General features: G+C 40.1%; 1 protein-coding gene across 9 annotated transcripts in view; it reads right to left on the minus strand.

Annotated features, from left to right (window-relative positions):
• Nucleotides 1-21,822, minus strand: part of OSBPL9 (oxysterol binding protein like 9) — a 177,694-nt gene that overhangs the window by 3,406 nt on the left and 152,466 nt on the right. For 8 of the 9 annotated variants that reach the window (XM_004371744.2, XM_023727081.1, XM_004371749.3 and 5 more), the window contains 9 exons: nucleotides 16,990-17,102; nucleotides 16,753-16,871; nucleotides 10,321-10,406; nucleotides 7,300-7,471; nucleotides 5,933-6,017; nucleotides 5,134-5,244; nucleotides 4,795-4,858; nucleotides 4,535-4,675; nucleotides 59-137 (listed from right to left, as the gene is read on the minus strand). In XM_004371744.2, coding sequence (XP_004371801.1) covers nucleotides 59-137; nucleotides 4,535-4,675; nucleotides 4,795-4,858; nucleotides 5,134-5,244; nucleotides 5,933-6,017; nucleotides 7,300-7,471; nucleotides 10,321-10,406; nucleotides 16,753-16,871; nucleotides 16,990-17,102 — 970 coding nt within the window. The remainder of the gene's footprint in view (nucleotides 1-58; nucleotides 138-4,534; nucleotides 4,676-4,794; nucleotides 4,859-5,133; nucleotides 5,245-5,932; nucleotides 6,018-7,299; nucleotides 7,472-10,320; nucleotides 10,407-16,752; nucleotides 16,872-16,989; nucleotides 17,103-21,822) is intronic. The other variant, XM_023727079.1, reaches the window with a different exon arrangement.

Consider the following 21,822-nt stretch of genomic DNA (forward strand, 5'->3'; position numbering starts at 1 on the left):
TAAAGGACAGGTTACAATTCATTGCAGCCTGACAAAAGTGGCAAACACAGGTTCTTACCCCGGTTGCATATTTTGCGTACATTACACCATTCCATTCCCCTTCAACTGAGCAAAAAGACTTCTTGTCATTTGGAGAACTAAACGAAAGGAAACATTTGTGTTAGTTTCAAGATCAAAATTACCAAAGAATCTGGTCAGTGTGGCCTACCTGCTCGCGAGTGGAAATTAGAAGAGCCAACTAACTAACTATGAAGCCTTTGGCAAAAGCAGCTTAACAGAACTGAATTTCCCAGGACCAACTGTAAGAATGAAAGCTCTGAACAAGATGCTAATGAACTCCAGGTCCCATGAACAGTGGAATGAGATGGGACAGAGAGCCCTGTGATGGGGCCACAACAGACTAGGCACAGTCCCTGCCCTTAAGCTGTTCAGAGCCTAGTGGGAGACATATCACCATTGAGATTCTGTGTGGTAAGTGCTGTGGTGAGCTTACATGGCAGTGGGGACCAAGGGCAAAACTGCTGGGGTGAGGAAGGCTTTGCTTAAGAACATAATGCTAGAGACCAGGCTTACATGCTCAGGATGAAGGGGACCTTTGGGTCAAATGGTTTCAACTTCTTCACTGAGAAAGGATCCCTTCCTCAAAAACGCTGACAGGCCTCTACTTGAACATTACAGTGATAGTACTGGCAGGTACAGAATTTGGGAAGATAAGCATCACAGCAAAGGACAGGTTAGGAAGAGCAAGGCATGAAGAGAAGACGAAGAGGTTAGAAAGAGAAACATGAACCGGGCAGAGAGGGGATGAAAGCTTCTGTCACTGGCCTGAAACTCAAGTGTCCTCCATGATTAAACCCAAAATCAAACCCATTGCTCTTGAGTCAATTCTGATTCATAGCGACCCTACAGGACAAAGTAGAACTGCCCCATAGGGTTTCCAAGGAGCGGCAGGTGGATTTGAACTGCTGACCTTTTGGTTAGTAGCCAAATCCTTAAACCACTGTTCCACAGGAGGAAAAATGACAGGAGCCCAGGTTTAGAAGATACCTAGTACAGTGGTTCTCAAACAGTGGTCTGGGAGCCCCTGGGGTTTCCGAAGACCCATTCAGGGAGGTCCGCAAGGTCAAAACTATTTTCATAATATTAAGATAAAGTTATTTGTCTTTTTCACTCTAATTTTCTCGTGAGTGTATGGAGTTTCCAAGAGGCTGTGGAGCCCTGGCGGCACAGTGGTTAAGAGCTCAGCTGCTAACCAAAAAAGGTCGGTAGTTTGAATCCACCAGCCACTCCTTGGAAACACTACGGGGCATTTCTACTCTGTCCTATGGGGTCGCTAAGCTGGAATTGACAGCAACGGGTTTTGGTGGTTTTTTTTTGGTTTATGTGATGGATAGTATACAAAAGACTATGCAAGAAGTAGATAAGACAATCCAGCTATTTTCTGTTAAGCCAGATATTAGAGATTTACAAAAATGTACAATGCCATTCTGCTCAACAATTTTTATAGTTTTAGAAAAAAAAATTTTCATAAAAACTATTTTTATTGTTTGTTACTTCTAAATGAATTAACATTTTTTAAATTTCAACTTTAATTTCTAATACAAGAAATATCAATAGATATAATCCACATAAACAAAATCTCTTTGGGGTCCTTAATAGTTTTTAAGTATACAGGGGTTTAGAGACCAAAAAGTCTGAGAACCACTGAGCTAGTGCAGTCAGATCCCTGATTTCAAGATCCCACCAAGAGCTCTTTCAGTTCACACCTTTGAGGGCACCCTTTCTACCATATGTGGTTCTGATTGGCAGGAAGTTCTGCTGAGCTAGCAGTTCTTCCCTGTTGGTGCTGGTCACCTCTAAGGAGCTCCGAGAAGCAGGCTACCCACGTCTTTATTCTGGACATGCTATTTCCATCATCTGCCTGTTTTTTGTTTTGGTCTGGTTTGGGGTGGGGGGAGTGGGGGGAGGTGGGACCTACATCACAGTGGTAACTTGTGCTGCTTGCTCTCTAAGCCCTGCCTCTATTTTCTGACTGTAACAGTTCTTCGGATTTTAAACTGATCCATTATTTAAATTTATCTTCTGTTCATAATCCCATCCTGCTCAGGACTTCGTTGGAACCTGAATCTGTCATCCAAATTACATCTTCTCCCTGCAAAACCAGTTAACGAGTCATGTGTCTTTCATCTGATGCTGTCCCCTGGGCAGAGAAAGTCCTGTGGTGTACACTGCAGACGTCCCTCTTCAGGGAACCCACCCAAGTGACTGTTACCCAGACAGCACAGCTGTTTTCTTCTGACCCATGAGGGTCAAAGAGAGCCAAGCCAAATGCCCACAAGATGTGATGGTTACTAGTTTTTCCTGGTAAAGGCACAGAAAACAGAGAAGCTATGAGGACTTTGGAGAGACTTTGGGTAGGGATGCGTGTGTCTCAGAGTCCCTTGTAAGGATTAGCTCATGGTCCAATCTGGCAATAACGAGCCACGATTCCATGATGTGAGTGAGCTAGTTGTTGGTGTCAGGTGCTGTGGAGTTGGTTCTGACTCACAGCAATCCTATGTACAACAGAATCAAACAGTGCCTTGTCCTGCGCCATCCTCACAATCGTTGCTATGTTTGAGGCCACTGTTGCAGACACTGTGTCAAACCATCTCATTGAAGGTCTTCCTCTTTTTGGCTGACCCTCTACTTTACCAACCATGATGTCCTTCTCCAAGGACTGGTCCCTCCTGATAACATGTCCAAAGTAGGTGAGATGAAGCCTTACCATCCTCACTTCTAAGGAGCACTCTGGCTGTACTTCTTCCAAGACAGACCCTGTTTGTTCTTCTCACAGTCCATGGTACATTCAATATTCTTTGCCAACACCACAATTCAAATACATCAATTCTTCTTTGGTCTCCCTTATTCATTGTCCAGCTTTCACATACACGAGGTGACTGAAAATACCATGGCTTGGGTTAGCCGCACCTTAGTCCTCAAAGTGACATCTTTGCTTTTTAATAAAGAGGTCTTCTGAAGCAGATCTGCCCAATGTAATACATCATTTGATTTCTTGACTACTGCTTCCATGGGCACTGATTGTGGATCCCATAAAATGAAATCGTTGACAACTTCAATCTTTTCTCTGTTTATCTTTGCTTATTGGGCCAGTTGTGAGGATTTCTGTTTTCTTTATGTTTAGGTGTAATCCATATTCAAGGCTGTGGTCTTTGATCTTCATCAGTGAAGTGCTTCAAGTCCTCTTCACTTTCAGCAAGCAAAGTTGTGTCATCTGCATAACGCAGGTTGTTAATGAGTCTTCCTCTAATCCTCATGCCGTTCTTCTTCATATAGTCCAGCTTCTCGGATAATTTGCTCAGCATACAGACTGAAAAACTATGGTGAAAGGATACAACCCTGATACACATCTTTCCTGACTTTAAACCACATAGTATCCCCTTGTTCTGTTCAAATGACTGCCTCTGGGTCTACGTACAGGTTCCACTTGAGCACAATTAAGTGTTCTGGAATTCCCATTCTTCACAATGTTATCCATAATGTGTTATGATCCACACAGTAGAATGCCTTTGCATAGTCAATAAAACACACGTAAACATCTTTCTGGTATTCTCTGCTTTCAGCCAGGATCCATCTGACATCAGCAATGATATCCCTAGTTACACATACTCTTCTGAATCTGGCTTGAATTTCTGACAGTTCCCTGTTGATCTACTGCTGCAATAGTTTTTGAATTATCTTCAGCAAAATTTTACTTGCATGTGATATTAACGATGTTGTTGTTGTGTGCCAACGAGTCAATTCCGACTCAAAGTGACCCCATAGGATAGAGTAGAACTGCCCCATAGGGTTTCCAAGTATATTAATGATACTACTTGATCATTTTTGCATTCTGCTGGGACCACCTTTCTTGGGAATAGGCATAAATATGGATCTCTTCCAGTCGGTTGGCCAGGTAGCTGTCTTCCAAATTTCTTGGCATAGACGAGTGAGCACTTCTAGCGCTACATCTGTTTGTTGAAACATGTCGATTGGTATTCTGTCAATTCCTGGAGCCTTGTTTTTTGCCAATGTCTTCAGTGCAGCTTGGACTTCTTCCTTCAGTACCATCAGTTCTTGATCACATGCTACCTCCTGAAATGGCTGAACATCAACCAATTCTTTTTGGTACAGTGACTCTGTGTATTACTTCCATCTTCTTTTGATGCTTCCTGCGTCATTCAGTATTTTGCCCAAAGAATCCTAGAAGCTTATTATAAAGGAATTAGCTAGGGCAACCTGGAAAAACTCCTTCTAGCACCCCATTTGCAAATCAGATTCTTAGGAAGGAACTCTGGTTGTTCTGAATTCAGGCTTTAGGTGTCCTGATATAGGAACTTAGGCAGACACATGACACACCAGATGTGAAACAAGTTTACAAAGTCAGAACTTTTAAAATGGTCAATTCCTAACAGAGAAGTTACAGTTCAAGACAAAAGGAAAAGTATTTCAGAGAAGCCAGAAGAGAACCAAGGCAGAAAAATAAAATACCTACAAAATCTCAGCGGTAATTCTGTGCTTCTTGCCCCCATAGAATGGTTTCGTGTGGAAGACGATATTTGCACTATAGCCCGTTTTGGAACAACTAATATTGCATTCTCCTCCTAGCTCCACCCAGGGCACTGTGAGGATAGACCTGGAAAATCAAAAGTTTTCAGGTAAGGTTGACAGTTCAGAGGAAAGGGAGGAAGACAGTCGTTTAAGAAACAGCAGGGTCTGCTGCTGATCAGAGCAAATGGACACAGCACTACTTGCCTTCCATAACCATTGGGGAACGTGAGAATGTAATGTTCATCATAGTCTAAACACGAGACACAGCCTGTGGAGAGAAGGGACAGAATCTCTGATGAGTAGGGTTAACTGGCCAGAAGGCTCTGCTGTCCAGTTGAGGGACACCCTATTCCAATTAGGGATAACCAATCTCATTCCCCACCCCTGTTCTTGCCCCTAGTACATACCCTTCCATGCAAGCAATGACATCGAGTCTGGCTTTCTGGGGCTATTTCCTCTTACTAGCCAAGTGTTCAGCATATATCAGAATGACATAAAATTCTCCTGTTAACATTGCAATCCACACCATGCCCCCAGACTCACCTTGCCCTATGTTGTGTACCCCAATTGACATCCCAAGGAATTTTGACTTGGTCCATATATGAGCATTGAATTGTATCTTCTTGTTAAAACACTCAGCATAAAAAGCTGAAACTGAATAGAAATTGTTTTCAATTAATGTACTATACAGCTACAGCCACCTTCCCAACTCCTTTAGTCTAGGGAAAGATCTGGCTCCATGGGGAAATTCCTTACTTCTTAAAGAAAAGCCTGTTTCCCCAATGCAAGCCTTCTTTCAAGGCCATGTGGGCAGGAGCTTCCCTGACCATGAGGCGGTGGCCAATCCAGGAGGCTTCAAATCAAAGGACTGTATATTTTCCTGGACAGCCAAGTATGCCCTGCCCCATCCCCATCCTGGGCCCATCCAGTATTTCCAGCCTCAACACTGCATTCAGCAAACAGGACATTGAGGGTAAGTACTGTATCCGCTCTGCCAAGAATATATACACCACAATTCATTCATACAAAATATCTCAAGGTTTCTGAGGTCTCTACAGCACAGTTCATTATGTACGAGATGACTTCAGGAGCAATAAAAGTTTATTTCCCAAATTCCTTCTTTTTATTTATAATCAGTGAAGCTAAAGGAGTCTTTGGAACTTTATACAAGGAACAGATAGTAGGAACCAATCAAGTGAGCCTCCACCTCAGGTGGCAGGGAAGACACAGCCAGCCATACAACTGAGAGGAAAGTGACCTCAATTACAGAGCTTTTAATGAGCCTCTTTAGACACAACGTTGTGTCTGAGAGTGGATGCTGCAGAGGAGTGCTGTAACTTACTGGGTGGATGATGGGAAACCTGTTCAGCCACAAATGTTACACTGTTTTTGGAAACCCCAGGAACTGGTCCTTCCGAAACTAGCTCCTGTAAGGAAATATAACATTTTCTTTTGATGTAGAAACAAAAATAACACTACAGAAACTGGTTAACTGGAGTCTTTGCCTCCCAAAGTGCTTCAATTTGGGAACACACCCAAAGCACCCTATACTTACTTCTCTTATGGCACTTAATTATGCTACTGCAATTATTGTTTTGTGTCAGTCTCCCTAACTAGACTAAGAGATTCTTGAAGGCAAGGATCATGGGCCTAATACAGGGCCAGGCCTGGCACAGAGTGGGCAACTACCAATGTCTGCCAAATGAATAGGAACAGACATACTGCATCTGTCTTCAGTAAGGACTACATGTAACATGTCACTGAGAAAGGGAAAGATACAAATTCATGCTTGCTGAAAGACTATTATCTGGCACACCCGAAACTGTGGGTTAGGGGTTTTTCTTTCTTTTTTTTTTTAACACCCTGAGAGGCTTTTTAGCATTCAATTGAGTCTTCTTTGCTGGTCTTCTTCCTCAAACCAAACCTGAATGTTGGAGCTCTGGTTCTCAGTTCGGGGTTATCTACTCTTCTGTAGTTGTACCATCTTCCTAGATGACTTCATTAAATCATAGGACTTTAAGTGCCATCTAAATATACTAAAATCCCTGAAAGCCTTATCCCCATCCCAGACCTCTCCCCTAAACTCCAGACTCTTAAAATTCCAACTCCTTATCTGAAAGTTTCACTTACATGTCTAACAGACCTCTCATGCTTTGCATTTCAAATTGGAGCTCTTGATTTTCCCTTCCCCAAATCCAATCTTTTCCTTTTCAGTAAATGGCACCAACCAATTGCTGAAGCCCACCTGTAAGGATTCACTCCCGATTACCCACTTTCCTTTATCTCCCCCCATCCATCTATCAGTTCTACCTCCAAAATATATCTTGAATCAACCATCTCTCTCCTGAAATAATGCCAAAGCTTCCTCAATGGTCTCCCTGCTTCAGTTTTTGCCTCCTTCTAATTTATTTTCCACAAAAACATCATAATCTTTTCCAAACAAAAATGACATCCTGACACACCATAAAATCATCATTATGGCCTATAAGGTCCTGCATGATCTTATTTCTAAACCTCCATCTTCATCTCATGCCACTTTTTCCCTTTGTTCACCATGTTCAAAACACGCTGATCCAACAACACTGTTCTACAGGCAGGGAGCAGGTTTTGATCATTGCCTTCATCAGTTATTATCTGCCCCCAAATAAAATGAAAGCTTGAATCAGTATACAACTTAAGATAACGTAAAAATGCCAGTGCAGAACTTACTGCGTTCTCTTCAGTGTCATCTGGTAACGTCCAGTGACACTGAAAGATCTCACCCAAAATGGGGTTGTATGGCTTTTTGGCAACTGATCCTTTTCTTCCCGCATGAAAGGCTGAGAGGTACCACTTCACAACCTGAACCATTCGATCCCTGGGATCCTTTTGGTCACTAATGCTGAAATGGAAAAAGACATAATTTAATGTCTGGCTTTTTGGCAGTATATAAGCTGATGCCTGAGCCCCCAGCAAGGAAATGTCTACCCTGAGCCAGGCTGAGAGGTCCCACGACCAGGAGTTACCCTAAAGTTTCTGTTTAAAATATATACATACAGCTAAATGCACAGATCTTGAGTGTATGGTTTGATGAGTTTTGATAAAAGATACAGAACATTTCTACTAACCCAAAAAAATTGCTGCATGCCCCTGTCCAAGCAATTCCCAAGCCCCATGCTGGTTTCTAGTACCAAAGATTAGTTTTGCTTGTTCCACAACCTCATATTGGAGCCCTGGTGGCACAGTGGTTAACAGCCTGGCTGCTAACCAAAAGGTCATCAGTTCAAATCCACCAGCCGCTCCTTGGAGACCCTATGGGGCAGTTCTACTCTGTCCTATAGGGTCGCTATGAGTTGGGATCGACTCGACAGTAATGGGTTTGGTTTTGGTCATATGATCTATCTTGATGACTGTTTCATATGCATTTGAAAAGACTGTTTTACAGTTGCTGGATGTCATGTGTCATGGATTGAACTGTGCCCCCCAAAATATCTGTCAACTTGGCTGGGTCATGATTGCCAGTATTGTATGATTGTGTACCATTTCGTAATGTGAAATGATTTCCTTATGTGTTGTAAACTCTATCGCTATGATGTAATAAGAAGGATTAGCAGCAGTTATACTGATGAGGTATACAAGACTGGATAGTGTCTTAAACCAATCTCTCTTGAAATATAAAAGAGAGAAGCGAGCAGAGACACATGGGGACCTCATACCACCAAGAAAGCAGTGCTGGGAGCAATGCTTGTCCTTTGGACCTGAGGTTCCTGTGCAGAGAAGTCCCAGACCAAGGGAAGACTGATGACATGGACCTTCCTCCAGAGCCGACAGAGAAAAGTGTTCCCCTGGAGCTGATGCCTTGAATTTGGACTTGTAGCCTACTAGACTCTGACAGAATAAACTTCTCTTTGTTAAAGCCATCCACTTGTGTTATTTGTTATAGCAGCACTAGATGACTAAGACGTGTTTAGAAAGGTCAAATGGGTCAAGCTGACTGATAGTGTTGTTCAAATATTCTATAGCCTTACTGATTTTTTTATTTTTGGGGGGAGTTATTTGTTCAATCAATTCCTCAGAAATTTCCAACTACGATTATAGATTTCTCTATTTCTCCCTTTAATTCAGTTTTTGCTCTATGTATTTTGAAGCTGTATTATTATGTGCACAGCCATTTAGGATTATTATTCATTCTTGATAAATTGACCCTTGACAGCAATGGGGGTTTTATCATTATAAAATGTCCCTATTTGTCTCTGGTAATATTCCTTGTCTTAAAAGTCTCCTCTGTCTGATACTAATTCAGCTACATCAGTTGAATAGTATATCTTTGTCCATTCTTGTAGTCTTAACCAATCAGTGTCTTTAAAGTCTGTCTCTTGCAAAGAGCAAAATAGATGGATCTTGCTTTTTTATCTAGTTTGAAAACAGCTATCTTTTCAATGAAGTGTGTATTCCATTTGCATTTAGTGTCATTACTGATAGAACCAAAACCAAACTCGTTGCCGACGAGTCGACTCCCACTCACAACAACCCTATAGGACAGAGTAGAACTGCCCCATAGGGTTTCTGAGGAGCAGCAGGTAAATTCAACTATCAACCTTTTGGTTAGCAGCCAAGCTCTTAACCACTGTGCTACCAGGGCTTCCATTACTGATATAGCTAGGTTTAACTCTACCACCTTGATATTTGTTTTCTATTTGTCCCCCCTGTTTCTTGTACCATCATTTCTCCTTTCCTCCTTTTTTGGGAGATAATCAAGTATTTTTAGTATTCTACTTTATCTTATCTAATGGCTTTTTAGCTATATGTTTGCATTTCTTAAGTGCTTGCTCTAGGAACCTCAACGTTCAAATTCTCACATATAAAAACTACCCTTGAATCTCAAATCTGCATCTAATAAACAACTGGTACTTTCTATTTTTACTTACACAAATCGCCAATAAATGTTTACATTTCATTTGTTCGACTGTCTGGTAATTTAAACACTGCCATATTTATTTGAATTTCTGCCCAGTAGGCATTGATTAAATGGATCTTTTAAATCTTCATCAAGGAGGAAAGATATATATCAGTGTCAGCCAATGTGCTACCCACTGTGAAACCTTGGTGATCTGCACTGACTTCAGAAAACCACAGTCTAAGGCCAAGGCAAACCATCAGAGACGATCAATTAGAATACTTCCCATTACAAAGAAAACTTCTCCACTGCCAGTGAAAAGCAACGTGAATTCACCTCCTTGTAAATCAATCCCACCCTTGTACATGTATATAATAAGGTTTATTTTTTAAATTTATGAGTCAATCTGTAATCTGGACACTCGACTGTAAGCTCCACAAGGGCAGACACTATGACTTATTCTTTGTTTCTCCACTTTATAAAAAAGTGCTTGACAACAAGTACTTTAGCAAGGTCTGCTGAACTCAATTAACTGAATTTCATGAGGATATAGTGTAAATAATTTAGCAGTGATCACCAGTCCCTGGATCAGGTAAGTGCATAGCCCTGGCCCCTATAAATACTGGTCACTTATTAATGGGCTCTTAAGATTTTCTAGGTGTTAAATTTGGTTACCTAACATCATCACTGCCATACAGCCTAAGCAAATAGATGGACATCCAATATAAGCAAAATATTCAATGACACTTTACCCAGAAAGGTATGAAAGGTAGAAGGAATTCACCTACCCTGCAAAGGACAAAAGCTACGGAGTAACATCTTAAAAAACAGGAAAAGTACTTTCAGTCAAATACCTCACAAATAGGTCCGGATGTGCAAAAAAGTCTGCATACATTTCTAAAAGAGATCTTCTTTCAAGAATAAATGTTGGAAGAACTACCTGAAAAACATACACATTTGACCTTTGAGGATCATATTCCACTAAGGACAAAGGGATTGTCCAACTGCTTTAAAAAATTCATTCCAATTATAGTCACACCCACCAAGTATTGCCCAGGCATGCCTTTGACAGCTACTTCCCAAACTGTTCTGATTCATGACTGCCCATTAACCTGCCCAGCAGGAGAAAAACAAAAGAAGTTTTGAATGTTCACATGTCACTTCCTCTACGCAATCTCCCATTTCTCCACCAGTAAGTGTAATAAGGATGACAAAATACTCAGCAGCAATACTCCGTGAGTACTTACTATTTATTGGGGCATTACATATACATTATCTTATTAATACTGTACAACAGCCCTACGATGAATAAATTATTATCCCATTTTACAGAGGAGAAAAATGAAGCTCAGGGAAATTTTCTCACTGTCCCATGCATGGAACTTAAAATTGAGTCTGACTCTAGGAGTGTGTGCGCTTTCCTCTCTACTGCTGCTTCTCTGTCATCTCTAGACAGATATTAAGAAATGTAGGTATTTATGCATCTGTGTGAGCTCCTGGAATGCAAGGACTAAGTTTTACTCATACTTATACTGTCAGCTCCTATTACATGGTAAGGAATTTTTAAATTAGCAACTGAAGAAATAAAGGAAGAAGAGACTAAAGACTGGGAATCAACACACTCTACCATGGGGCATGAAGGAAAAATGCTAAGAAGCTAGAAATGTGGTAGAGGAAAGTAAATGAGATTGGAAATTAGATTATGGGGAGACAGAACGAGAAAGATGAGGATTAATGAATAAAGAAAGAATTTCATTAGGAAATAGATGATATTTTGAAATCTGTAACAAATCATTAATTGCTTATTATGGGAGCAGGAAGAAAAAAAAAACCTGTTGCCGTCGAGTTAATTCTGACTCATAGTGACCCTATAGGACAGAGTAGAACTGACCCATAGAGTTTCCAAGTGGCATCTGGCGGATGTGAACTGCCAACCCTTTGGTTAGCAGCCGCAGCACTTAACCACTAATACTACAGCACCAGAGTAAACAAAAATTCCTTTAAATCTAGTAATTACTGCATATCACTACATTCAGGGTCCTACAGTAAAAGCCATGGAGAAGGTAAAGGTAAATATGAGAGAATAGTCCCTGCATTTAAATTTTAGGTGGAATGTGACAAATGTCATACAAGAGATGCTCAAAGTGCCCTGGAAGCTCAGGAGAGGGAAGATCATGTTTTGTTTGGGAACCAGAATTAGGGCAGAGGTGAGATGGCACTAGAGAAGAGCCTTAGGGAAGAGTAAGACTGCAGTAGATTAGGGGTGGTGGGGACAGAAGAACAAAATATGAAGAAATGGAGTGCGAAAGGAATTAACCACTAAACCAGTGTGGCTGGGTATATAAAGAGGGCTGGTGGGACACAAGCTTGCAAAAGGACACTAAGGCTATAACATTTAGAATCTTTATTATCAAACTCTAGAGTTAAATTTTCTTTAAATTTTTATTGTACCTTAGATGAAGGTTTACAGAACAGTTTCTCATTAAACAGTACACACATTGTTTTATGACAATGGTTAACCACCCCACGACATGTCAACACTCCCTTCTCAACCTTGGGTTCCCTATTACCAGCTTTCCTGTCCCCTCCTGCCTTCTAGTCCTTGTCCCTGGGCTGTTGTGCCCCATTAGTCTCGTTTGGTTTTATGGGGCTGTCTAAACTTTGGCTGGAGGGTGAACCTCGGGAGTGACTTTATTACAGAGCTAAGGATGTGGGGGGCCATACTCTCGGGGTTTCTCCAGTCTCTGTCAGGCCAGTAAGTCTGGTATTTTTCTCTGAGTTAGAATTTTGTTCTACATTTTTCTCCAGCTCTCTCCAGGACCCCGACAGTTAAATTTCAAGTAAACATTTTCCTTCCACAGAACATGTATGTTTATACATAATCTAAATACGATTAGATTGGCAGGTATGCTTATGTACTAATTTGGTGCAAATTGCTACAACCTTTGGAGAACACAACTATAAACCACCTAAGTAAGAATGCTAAAGAACAAAAACCATAGGTTTTGTTTCCTTCAACCTAACAGGAGTAAATACCTTTAACATACAAATAGCTCTTAAAAATCAACAAGAAAAAGATGACTACTTCAGTAGAAAAATGAACAAAGGAATTGAATAGGTAATGTTCGAAAAGAAGAAACAGCCAACAAACATAAAAAGTTCGATTTCACTTGTAATCAAAGAAAAAACTATTCTTCCCCACACTTAAAATTTGCTTGAGAACTCTCATTCAAGCAGTCTTCTTCAGGATATTTCAACTATAATTAATGTTTTTAGCACTATACTGATTAATGTCATTATGTCAAACTGCTAGGGTGGTGATGAAAGAGAGCTGGGCTAGCTATCTTCAAGTGCTTGTTTTGCCACTTCTTAGCTGTGAGGCCCTGGAAAATTAACTTCTCTAAGTTTCTGTAAAAGGAGGATAATTAAATGCCCTGCTCATCTCTTAGGGTTGTTCTGAAGACCAAGTGAGGTGAATGGATGTGACTTTGTAGTATTTCCAAACACTACAAAGTATTTGGAGAGTAACTCTTTTGGAAAGTATTTCTTTCCCAAAAGGACCAGAAGTGAGAAAATATTTTTATAAATAGGGAAATAAGATACAAAGTTAATGTATTATTTTTAATAATACTTTGTAATGCCAAGGAGCCCTGGTGGTGCAGTGGTACCCACTCAACTGCTAAATGAAAGGCCGGTGGTTCGAACCCACCAGCCTCTCTGCTGGAGAAAGATGTGGCAGCATGATCCTGTAAAGATTTACAACCTTGGAAAATCTATGGGGCAGTTTTACTCTGCCCTACAGGGTCACTATGAGTTGGAATCAACTCAACAGCAGTGGGTGTTTGTAATATATAAAAGTCATCAAGATTTTAGAATCTGTTGGCAGTTGTTAGCCATTTGTTTCTGCCAATAAAAATTTTGAAAACAGCTAATTTTTAGCACATTAGGTAAAAAATAACAATTATAGTATCATTCTTAATAAAACAAGCTTTTAGTGGCTACAGATCCAAACATGGATTATATGGCAGAGAAAATTATGTGAGGCAAGAATTACAAACCTGATTATGCTGTACTTTTGAGTTGCCTACCCATGTACCTAAAGGACCCTGGTTGCACAGTGGTTAAGTGCTTGGCCAACAGAAACACAGACAGTTCAAACCCACCAGTTGCTTCACAGGAGAAAGATATGGCAATCTGCTTCTGTAAAGATTATAGCCGTGGAAACCCTATGGGGCAGCTCTACTCTGTCCTATAGGGTCTTTATGAGTCAGAATCGACACGATGGTATGTAACAATAACAACCACTCACATACCTGCTTCATCCCTAGTAACAGAACTCTGATTCAGTTCAGATTCCGGTTATAAGCTGACACGGGAGTCATAGGATTCTTCTGGATCTCAAAGAGTGAATGCTGATTAATCTAATCATTTAATTCCATTTCTACTTCCTTTGCCAGTGATTGGCTTACAGACAGGCACATGCCTAACTCTGGCCATTGAGATTCAACGGGAAGTCTGACAGGTCATGCAGTACAAATAGGTTTCTCTTATACCTGGCCTGTCTGACCTTGGGCTTCTAATTCTGCCAAAAATGACTGATTGGATCACAATATTACAAGGGATTGGTTAGTCTAATATGCAAATAGGGTATGTAAACAACCCAATAGGATTAAGTGGCCTTTCAGGAATTGTAAATTATTATGCAAATTAAGTTACTGTGGTCTATTAAGGGGATTGGTTAGTTCATGGTCTGGTTGGGAGGGCCATGCCTTGAAATTGAATATAAGGACCAATCCCACAGAGGTTGAGGGGGGACCTCACTACCATCAAGAAGAGCCTTGAGCGGAACACATCCTTTGCACCCAGGGTCTCTGCACTGACAGCCTCCTAGACCCAGAAGAGAGAGCTGTAACACTGAAGATGGCGAGAAGCAGTGGCAAGCACAGCAGAGCCCAGCAGCAGAGAAATGGTGGCAGCAGTATGAGCAGCAAGAACCACAGACCAGCATATGGCCACAGTGGGCTTTCCAGCCCACTGAGCCAAGAGAGAGCTAAATGTCTTTGGGCAGGAGGCTTGCTAGCAGAGTGGGATGCCTCCACACACTTGTCAGCCAAGCTAAAGCACTATAACACTTGCCTGAGCAGAGCAGAGGCCTAGAGAAGATCTAGCAGCAGGTGCAGCCAAGAGAAGGCCTGGTGGCAGGCACAACTAAGAGAAGGCCCAGCAGCGGGCACAGCCGAGTGAAGGGACTACTGGCAGCCATGGCTGAGAAGAAGCTGAGAGCTGTCTTGGTTGGAAGTTGTCCTGATTGATCAACTGTATCCTGTCTCCTGAGTTGTATCCTGGTACTTCCAAGCCGATCCTGATCCCGGAATCGTATTCTATTACTTCCCTAATAAACCACATAATCGTGAGAACAGTCTGAGTTCTGTGTGGTCACTGCAACAAATCATTGAACCCAGCAGAGAAGTAGACAGCGCTGTGGAAGGACAGCTGGTCTCAGAAAAGATGAAAACTTTGGAGAGAGGAGTATGCCTGACCTGCACCTCACAAAAATCAGCTCTGGGCTGATGGTAATTCTCATTATCCTCCCTGAAGTTAGGCGACTTCTGACACTAGTAGGTTACAGGTCATTGCTGGAAAAGACCGTTCTTCCCAATTAAAAAAAAAAAAAAAATCCATGAAAAGAAATTATTTTTCTGCCTCTTAACATATTTGTATAAGGATGTGATGCCTGGAAGTGTAGCAGCCAGTTTTGCAATGACAAGGAGATAAGCCTGTGAGAAAAAACAGCCAGCATGTTAAGGATGGCAGAACAGAGAGACTGAAGGCACCTAGGTCCTTTCTCACATTGTCAACCTACAGAAATAATCAATTCTGGAGCTACTCTACCCCTGGAGTCCTCATTATATGAGACAGTAAACCTAGCATTGTTCAAGTTGCCTTTAGGTTGGTCTTCTGTTAATCGAGGCCAAAACCAGCCAAGGTGGAAGCAGCAGCAAAGAGCTATATTACAGATGTCGACATTAAGCTACAACTTTCAAATATGAAGTGACAATTCTGCTCCAGTAGTTATACCATCTAATTATCACTGAAGCAATTCTGGTGACAAACTCCCGCGAATATTCTTACCTACAGCATTCCTGGCAAGTATGTTGGACTTCACAAATTAATGCTATCCTTGTACTTCTGTTCTCATTTAGATTTAGGGTAAAAGGTTTTATTATAGAAACTTACTAGAAAGTATTGTGGGTCATTGTTTTTTTTTTTCCTTAATGGTCCTCTAAATCCAGAACCAAAAGGAAGCTCACTACTAACAGACTATTTACAGTACTGGAGTTGATTTGGGCAGAATGAAAGAAAGAATCCTAAATTTTGTTGAATTTCTAAAGCCAAGTGGAATAGTAACTCAATTAATACGAAAGTTATTGCAGCTCAAGGGTTCAAGATAAGCCACAACAGCGGAAAGATTACAGGTTCTGAAATCACAGATAAGGTTAGGATCTCAGTTCTGTCACACATACTGTGATTTAGTCAAGTTACTTAATCTCTTACGCATCTTAGTTTCCTCACCTACAAAAGAATCAGAAGTAACACCTACTTTGCAGTGCTGTGGTAAGAATTAAATGAAAGGATGAGGCTTCTAGACAGAGGTATACAAAAGTATCCACATACCAGTTCCCCAAATCAATTGGTCATTCTGTTCAGAGCTACAAGTTTAAATTCAAATTTGGACCACGATATTTCCTGAACACATATGTGCCATATAATTTTCCACTCACTACTTCTTTCAATACTTACAACGACCCTATGAAGTAGGTCACTGTACGTCTATTTTGCATACAAGGACCCTAAAGATCACAGGGAAGGGACTTGCTCAAGGACACAGTTTACTAACAGCAGAGACAGGATGCAAACTCAGGTTCTCTGACCTTAAGATCAGCACTCTGTTCATTTTGATTCTGTGCACAGAACACGACTTCAGGCTTTGTCAAAACTACTAACCAAGCCCAGTACCGCTCCTTGTTTGCCCCAAATAAAATCCAAATCTTAAACCATACAAGCCATGCATACTATTCCCTATGGAATTATTCTAGCTTCACTTATTTCATCCATTTATAAAAACTTGCAATTTACTCATCTATGTATATATTCAATACAAGACACAATATATAAATAGAAGTGATGTCAGTATACTGTATCAGCAGCCACACACACCACACTATCATGGAGAAGCCCCACACACACCTTAACACTTTTCAGCAAATGCCAACTCTGACTCTTACCTTGGTAAGATCCATTCCAAGCCTAACCTGGGACAACAGATGCATGATCACGCTCTTGTGCTCTTCCACTGACCCGGCCTCCCCTTCATCATCTCTATCATCGTGGGAATCGAAAAGGTCTAAAATAAAACAGATCTTCTTAGACTGGTGTTAAACTGGGTCAGTCAGTGCTACAACCAGTATTGCAAATGTCTTTAAGAAAAAAAAAAAAAAGTTAAATTCTCAATGATCACTTACCAGCATCACTTGTTCCATTGGACATGGAAGAATTAAGTGATTCTGTGGTGTCTGGGCGCTTTAGACTATTTCCCGAGCTGCTGTGTGTCAAGACTGAGGCAGATCCAGAGGAACTAAAAAAACATTAATCAATCTCTTAAGCAATTCAGAATCATCGTTAAGATATTAACCCATAAAGCTATTTAAAACCAATATATGCAGGTAACTGACAGAAACACACTGGACTTTTATAGTTAGCTGGCTACATAAATAGATATATATGCCTTCCACCTCCCTCCCTGCCACCCTCACTCCAGGATTGTAAACTGTAAAATCTGATGACAAGGTCTCGTCTTGTGCTTTATGCACAGTGTCCTCAACCAAGCCATACTGAAAAGGCAGTGCATAGGGGTCATTAAAAATTAGTGAGATTTTGCCTCTGCATCTATTAAGCTTAAAATTAAGAGTTCATTTTTTTTATTTTGTTACATTACATAAATGTAGCTATGTCACAATTCTTAGCAACAATTTCCAAACCTTAAAAATACCAATAGTCTATTACTTATTCTCAGAAAGATGTCTTGTCTACGTTTTTGAGATCCTTTGATAAAAGCCCACACTGGTATTAAGACTCTTCCCAATCATTAAAACTGTATTTGAAATTATAAAATAAAAAAGCATATTATTTTTACAATTAAATTTATAGTAACTGGAATTATGAGCTGGTTAACAAAGTCGAAAAGAAAGGTTCCTCTAAAAATTGTTATACCTGTGATATAACTTTCCCAGGATAACATTTGTATATAAATAAAACAATCAGAAAGACATACAGTTTAAGTATAAAAATAGAAACCAAATTTTTCACACTGCAGATATTATTTATAAAACAGTACATATAACATAATATCAGTCTTATTACAACTCTATAGGTGTGACACATTATTATGTATACTAATTTAAACATAGTTTGCCCTGGTTACTTACCTTCTTTTGATCTATTTTTCAAAAATCCTTAGGTAACTAAATATTGCTTCTTTGATAATTTAGTAGTATACATCACAAGGTACTGTAACTAATGTCTACCTCACCAGTTTTGAGAGCCAATGGAAAATATGAGTAAAAGACCTAGGTAAGAGAAATCAAATTATTGTTAAATACAAAGAGCTGCATGAAAATTATCTTCAAAATGTTTTGTGGCTCTTTGACACATCATCAAAATAGAGTTAATCTTTTAAATCAATTGATCTAAAAACCCCAAATTCTGTAAAACACGAATCTCATTTTAGATGCAATTCCAAAGGCCAGATCTATTTATGCTGTACATTTCCTCCTTATCCATGGTTCAAAACCATGGCTGGGCCAAGTGAAATGCTTAGTTTAAGGTTCAAAAATGGGGGTGGGGGGTGGGGAGACAAATTCCCAGCCATTCCACAATTTACCTCATTCAGGCCATGTAATTTAAAGAATATGGCTAAAAACAACATCGACAAAAACTGTGTGCATATAGCAAAGGACTAACTTGGCTAGAACTTAGTTATAAGATCATACATAAAGTACATAAAAAAGTTTAAAGCTCCAAACTTAATTATAAAAACAACAATTTATTGAGTACCTAGTATGTGCCATATACTATATGTATCTCCATACTAATCTAATCTCCATAATAACCCTACAAGCTAGACCTGTTTACTCTCATAATTCACAGATGCTCAGAGGGTCAATGCTGGTAAGTAGTGGAGTCATCTTAAACTGAAGCCTAGCTCCAAAGTACAAGTTCTTTCCAACATGTACTTTCCTCTAGTTTATAAATGCATAAACCACACTGTTCAATAACATAGTTCACACAGAAGCTATCATTCCCATAGGTCTTTAAAAACAGAACAGTGAAAGGACTTAAGCTTTCAAGTTCTCTCTTGACCGAGAGTTAGAAAACTAGTGGTAGCAGCTAATGATGTGCAGGTGTCACAGACTCAAACGCCTACAGAGGCCAGGCAGAAAACAAACATGTGAACAGAGCCAGGCTATAAGACAATATGGAACTGGAGCCAGCACACCCAATCTGAAGGGACTTAAAACAAAACAAAAACAAATCAACAGAACACTGTGACGGCCATATAAAACATACGCAGTCCCTACCAGTTTGGGAATCTAGATTAGGGCACAGAGGGAAACTGTGAAAATGAGAGAGAAAAGGAACCAGAGTGGGTTAACCAGATATACAAAGGGAGTTATTTCTTACTTACTAAAACACTAGATCATTTTAAATGGGAGGTTCATGAACTGTGTATGTGTTACGGGGCAGGTTACAGAGCAGGCTCAGAGAAGAAAGTTTACGAGAAGGGAAAAAAGGAGGAGCCCAAGAGTCTGAAGGACTTTGTAGATATGCCCATAAGCATTTTTAAAAAACTTACTTTATGAAAATTTTAGGAGAACCCTTGAAACTAGGGCCAGAGACTAACAGTGATGTTATAAAGAGGCTAGGCACATATTATCAAGCTTTTACTGAATACAGTTATAAGCTTTTAGAGGTTGGACAGATGAGTCCATTTCCTAGCAAGCCATAACTGATTGTACTTTGCTTAGAATACTACTAATGTCCAGTACAGGAACCTGTCCTTAATTCGGCTGAACCAAAATCATGATAGAACACTTTAAAAATCAATAATAACCATTTATTCCTGACGTTGGAATTTTCTTCCAAACTCATATTTTCTTTTAATTCTACTATCACAGAAAAACATTTTTCAAAATTAGAGTAAAATTTCTGTTGGTGCTGTTAGCTGCTGTCAAAAACCCACGCACAATGGAACAAAACCCTGCCCTATCCTGTACCCCATGATTGGTTGGCGATTTGACCATTGTGATCTATAGGGTTTTCATTGGCTGATTTTTAGAAGTAGATCACCAGGCCTGTCTTTCTAGTCCACCTTAGTCTGGAAACTCTGATGAAACCTGTTCAGCATCATAGCCATACGCCAGCCTCCACAGGTACACGGGTGGTGGTTGCACATTAGGTACAACTATGCGGAAGGTGAGAATTCCACCACTGAACCACCACTGCCCCCACGAAGTTTCCATTAGCAAACTGCTAATAATGGTTTCTCAACAGTTTACTTCCCAACATACAGTACTAAGAAAAGGAACCAATGAGCTAAACCAACTCCTTTCTGCTAAATTGGCCTTCTTGAAATTGTGGGTTCAGACCTCCTTCCTTAACTCAATACCCATTTAACAGTATACGTTCAACTAGGTCACTTTATCCCACATTCAAAGGCTGAATTTGTTCCAATGAGTGAAAAAACTTCATGAACCAACATCATCATTTTCCTTATAAATGTCTGAGATTTTGAGCAGTTAGGATGTAATTATACATAAACACCATATTTCTCAGTTCCTGTATGCACGTAAGAAATCCAGATTCCTATATAATATTTCTTAGTAAAAGAAAGCAGGATTCAAAGGACTTAGGACTGGCTGATGGTACTAGCTTGTACACTCACAAATAATCTTCTCCAAATGTGTACCATCTTACAAAGCAAAATACAAGTTGTAGCAATAGCACCAGACCGTGAGAAAGCAGGAGAATTGGAAATAATACACAACTAAGCCAACCACGTTTGTAACAAATACAAGTAAAATTCAAGGAAAGGAAGAAATTATTTTGCTTTACTAGCTCTTATTATGTGCCAGCATTTGACTTACATTATTCTCATTTAAATATTCATAATGAGCCCTCGAAGTTAAAACTATTATTATCAAAATACAAATGAAGAAACTGAGGATTACATAGGTTTAAATAACTTGGCAGATGCCAGTTAAAGCGGTTTTCAGTATAATGGTATATACCTGGCTTTCATTTAATTTAAAATAGGTTAAATATTTTCTAATGAGGGAAAAATAAGACCTGCCAAATCTGCCCACTTAGCACCTTTGGGATCATGCACTTCCCTCCACCCCAATGCTATTATCTTAGCTCATCAAGATTTCTAAATTTACCACCAGGTTTTGGCTGGTCTCCCCACTTCTAATCTAGCCCCACTGTACTCAATGCTACATATTAAAAAAAGAAAAAAACAAAACAAAACACTACTGCCATCAAGTCAATTTCTACTCACTCATATTAACCCTACAGGACAGAGCAGAACTGCCCCATAAGGTTTCCAAGGCTTTAAATCTTTACTGAAGCAGACTGCCACATCTTTCTCCCACAGTGCAGCTGGTGGGTTCAAACTGCTGACCTTTTGGTTACCAGCCGCGTGCTCCTTACTTTAGAAGTAAGCCACCAGGGCTCCTTACTTTAGGCAAAACTATCTTCCTAAAATGCAAATCTGACCAGCAACTGCTATCACTCATGAGAAAATGTTCAAAACTCTTAAAAGGCTAACGGACCCTTTCGTGATCTGTCCTTTGTCAGCCTTTTCATTATCACTTTGTTTTTTTGTTTTGTTTTTTTTTTAACCACCTACCATAACTAATGCTACAATCATGCTAAACTACTTGTAACTCCCCCTAAAAAACCAAGCTCCCTCTGCCTGCAGGCTTTCTTAAATGGGTTCCGTATCCATTTTTCCCTCTTCTCCTCACCCTCTCTCATTCCTCTTCTTTTTACTCATCCACATTTCACCTTAGGATCATATCCTCCCCATCCCGTCCTTCAACGACTTCTCAAGACTTCAAAATACTCCCATAGCTTCCTGTGCTTATCCTTACCTTAGCACGTATCCCACTGTATTATCAATGTCTGTTTGTTCCCCCAACAGACTGTAAACTCTTTGAGGGCTGGGACTAGATGTCTTCTCACTGCTGTGCTATCTGTCTAGCAGAGTGCCTGGCTTATAGTAGGTACTCAGTAAA

This window comes from Trichechus manatus, unplaced genomic scaffold (genome assembly GCF_000243295.1).
Source record: "Trichechus manatus latirostris isolate Lorelei unplaced genomic scaffold, TriManLat1.0 scaffold00015, whole genome shotgun sequence".
Classification (NCBI taxonomy): Eukaryota; Metazoa; Chordata; class Mammalia; order Sirenia; family Trichechidae; genus Trichechus; species Trichechus manatus.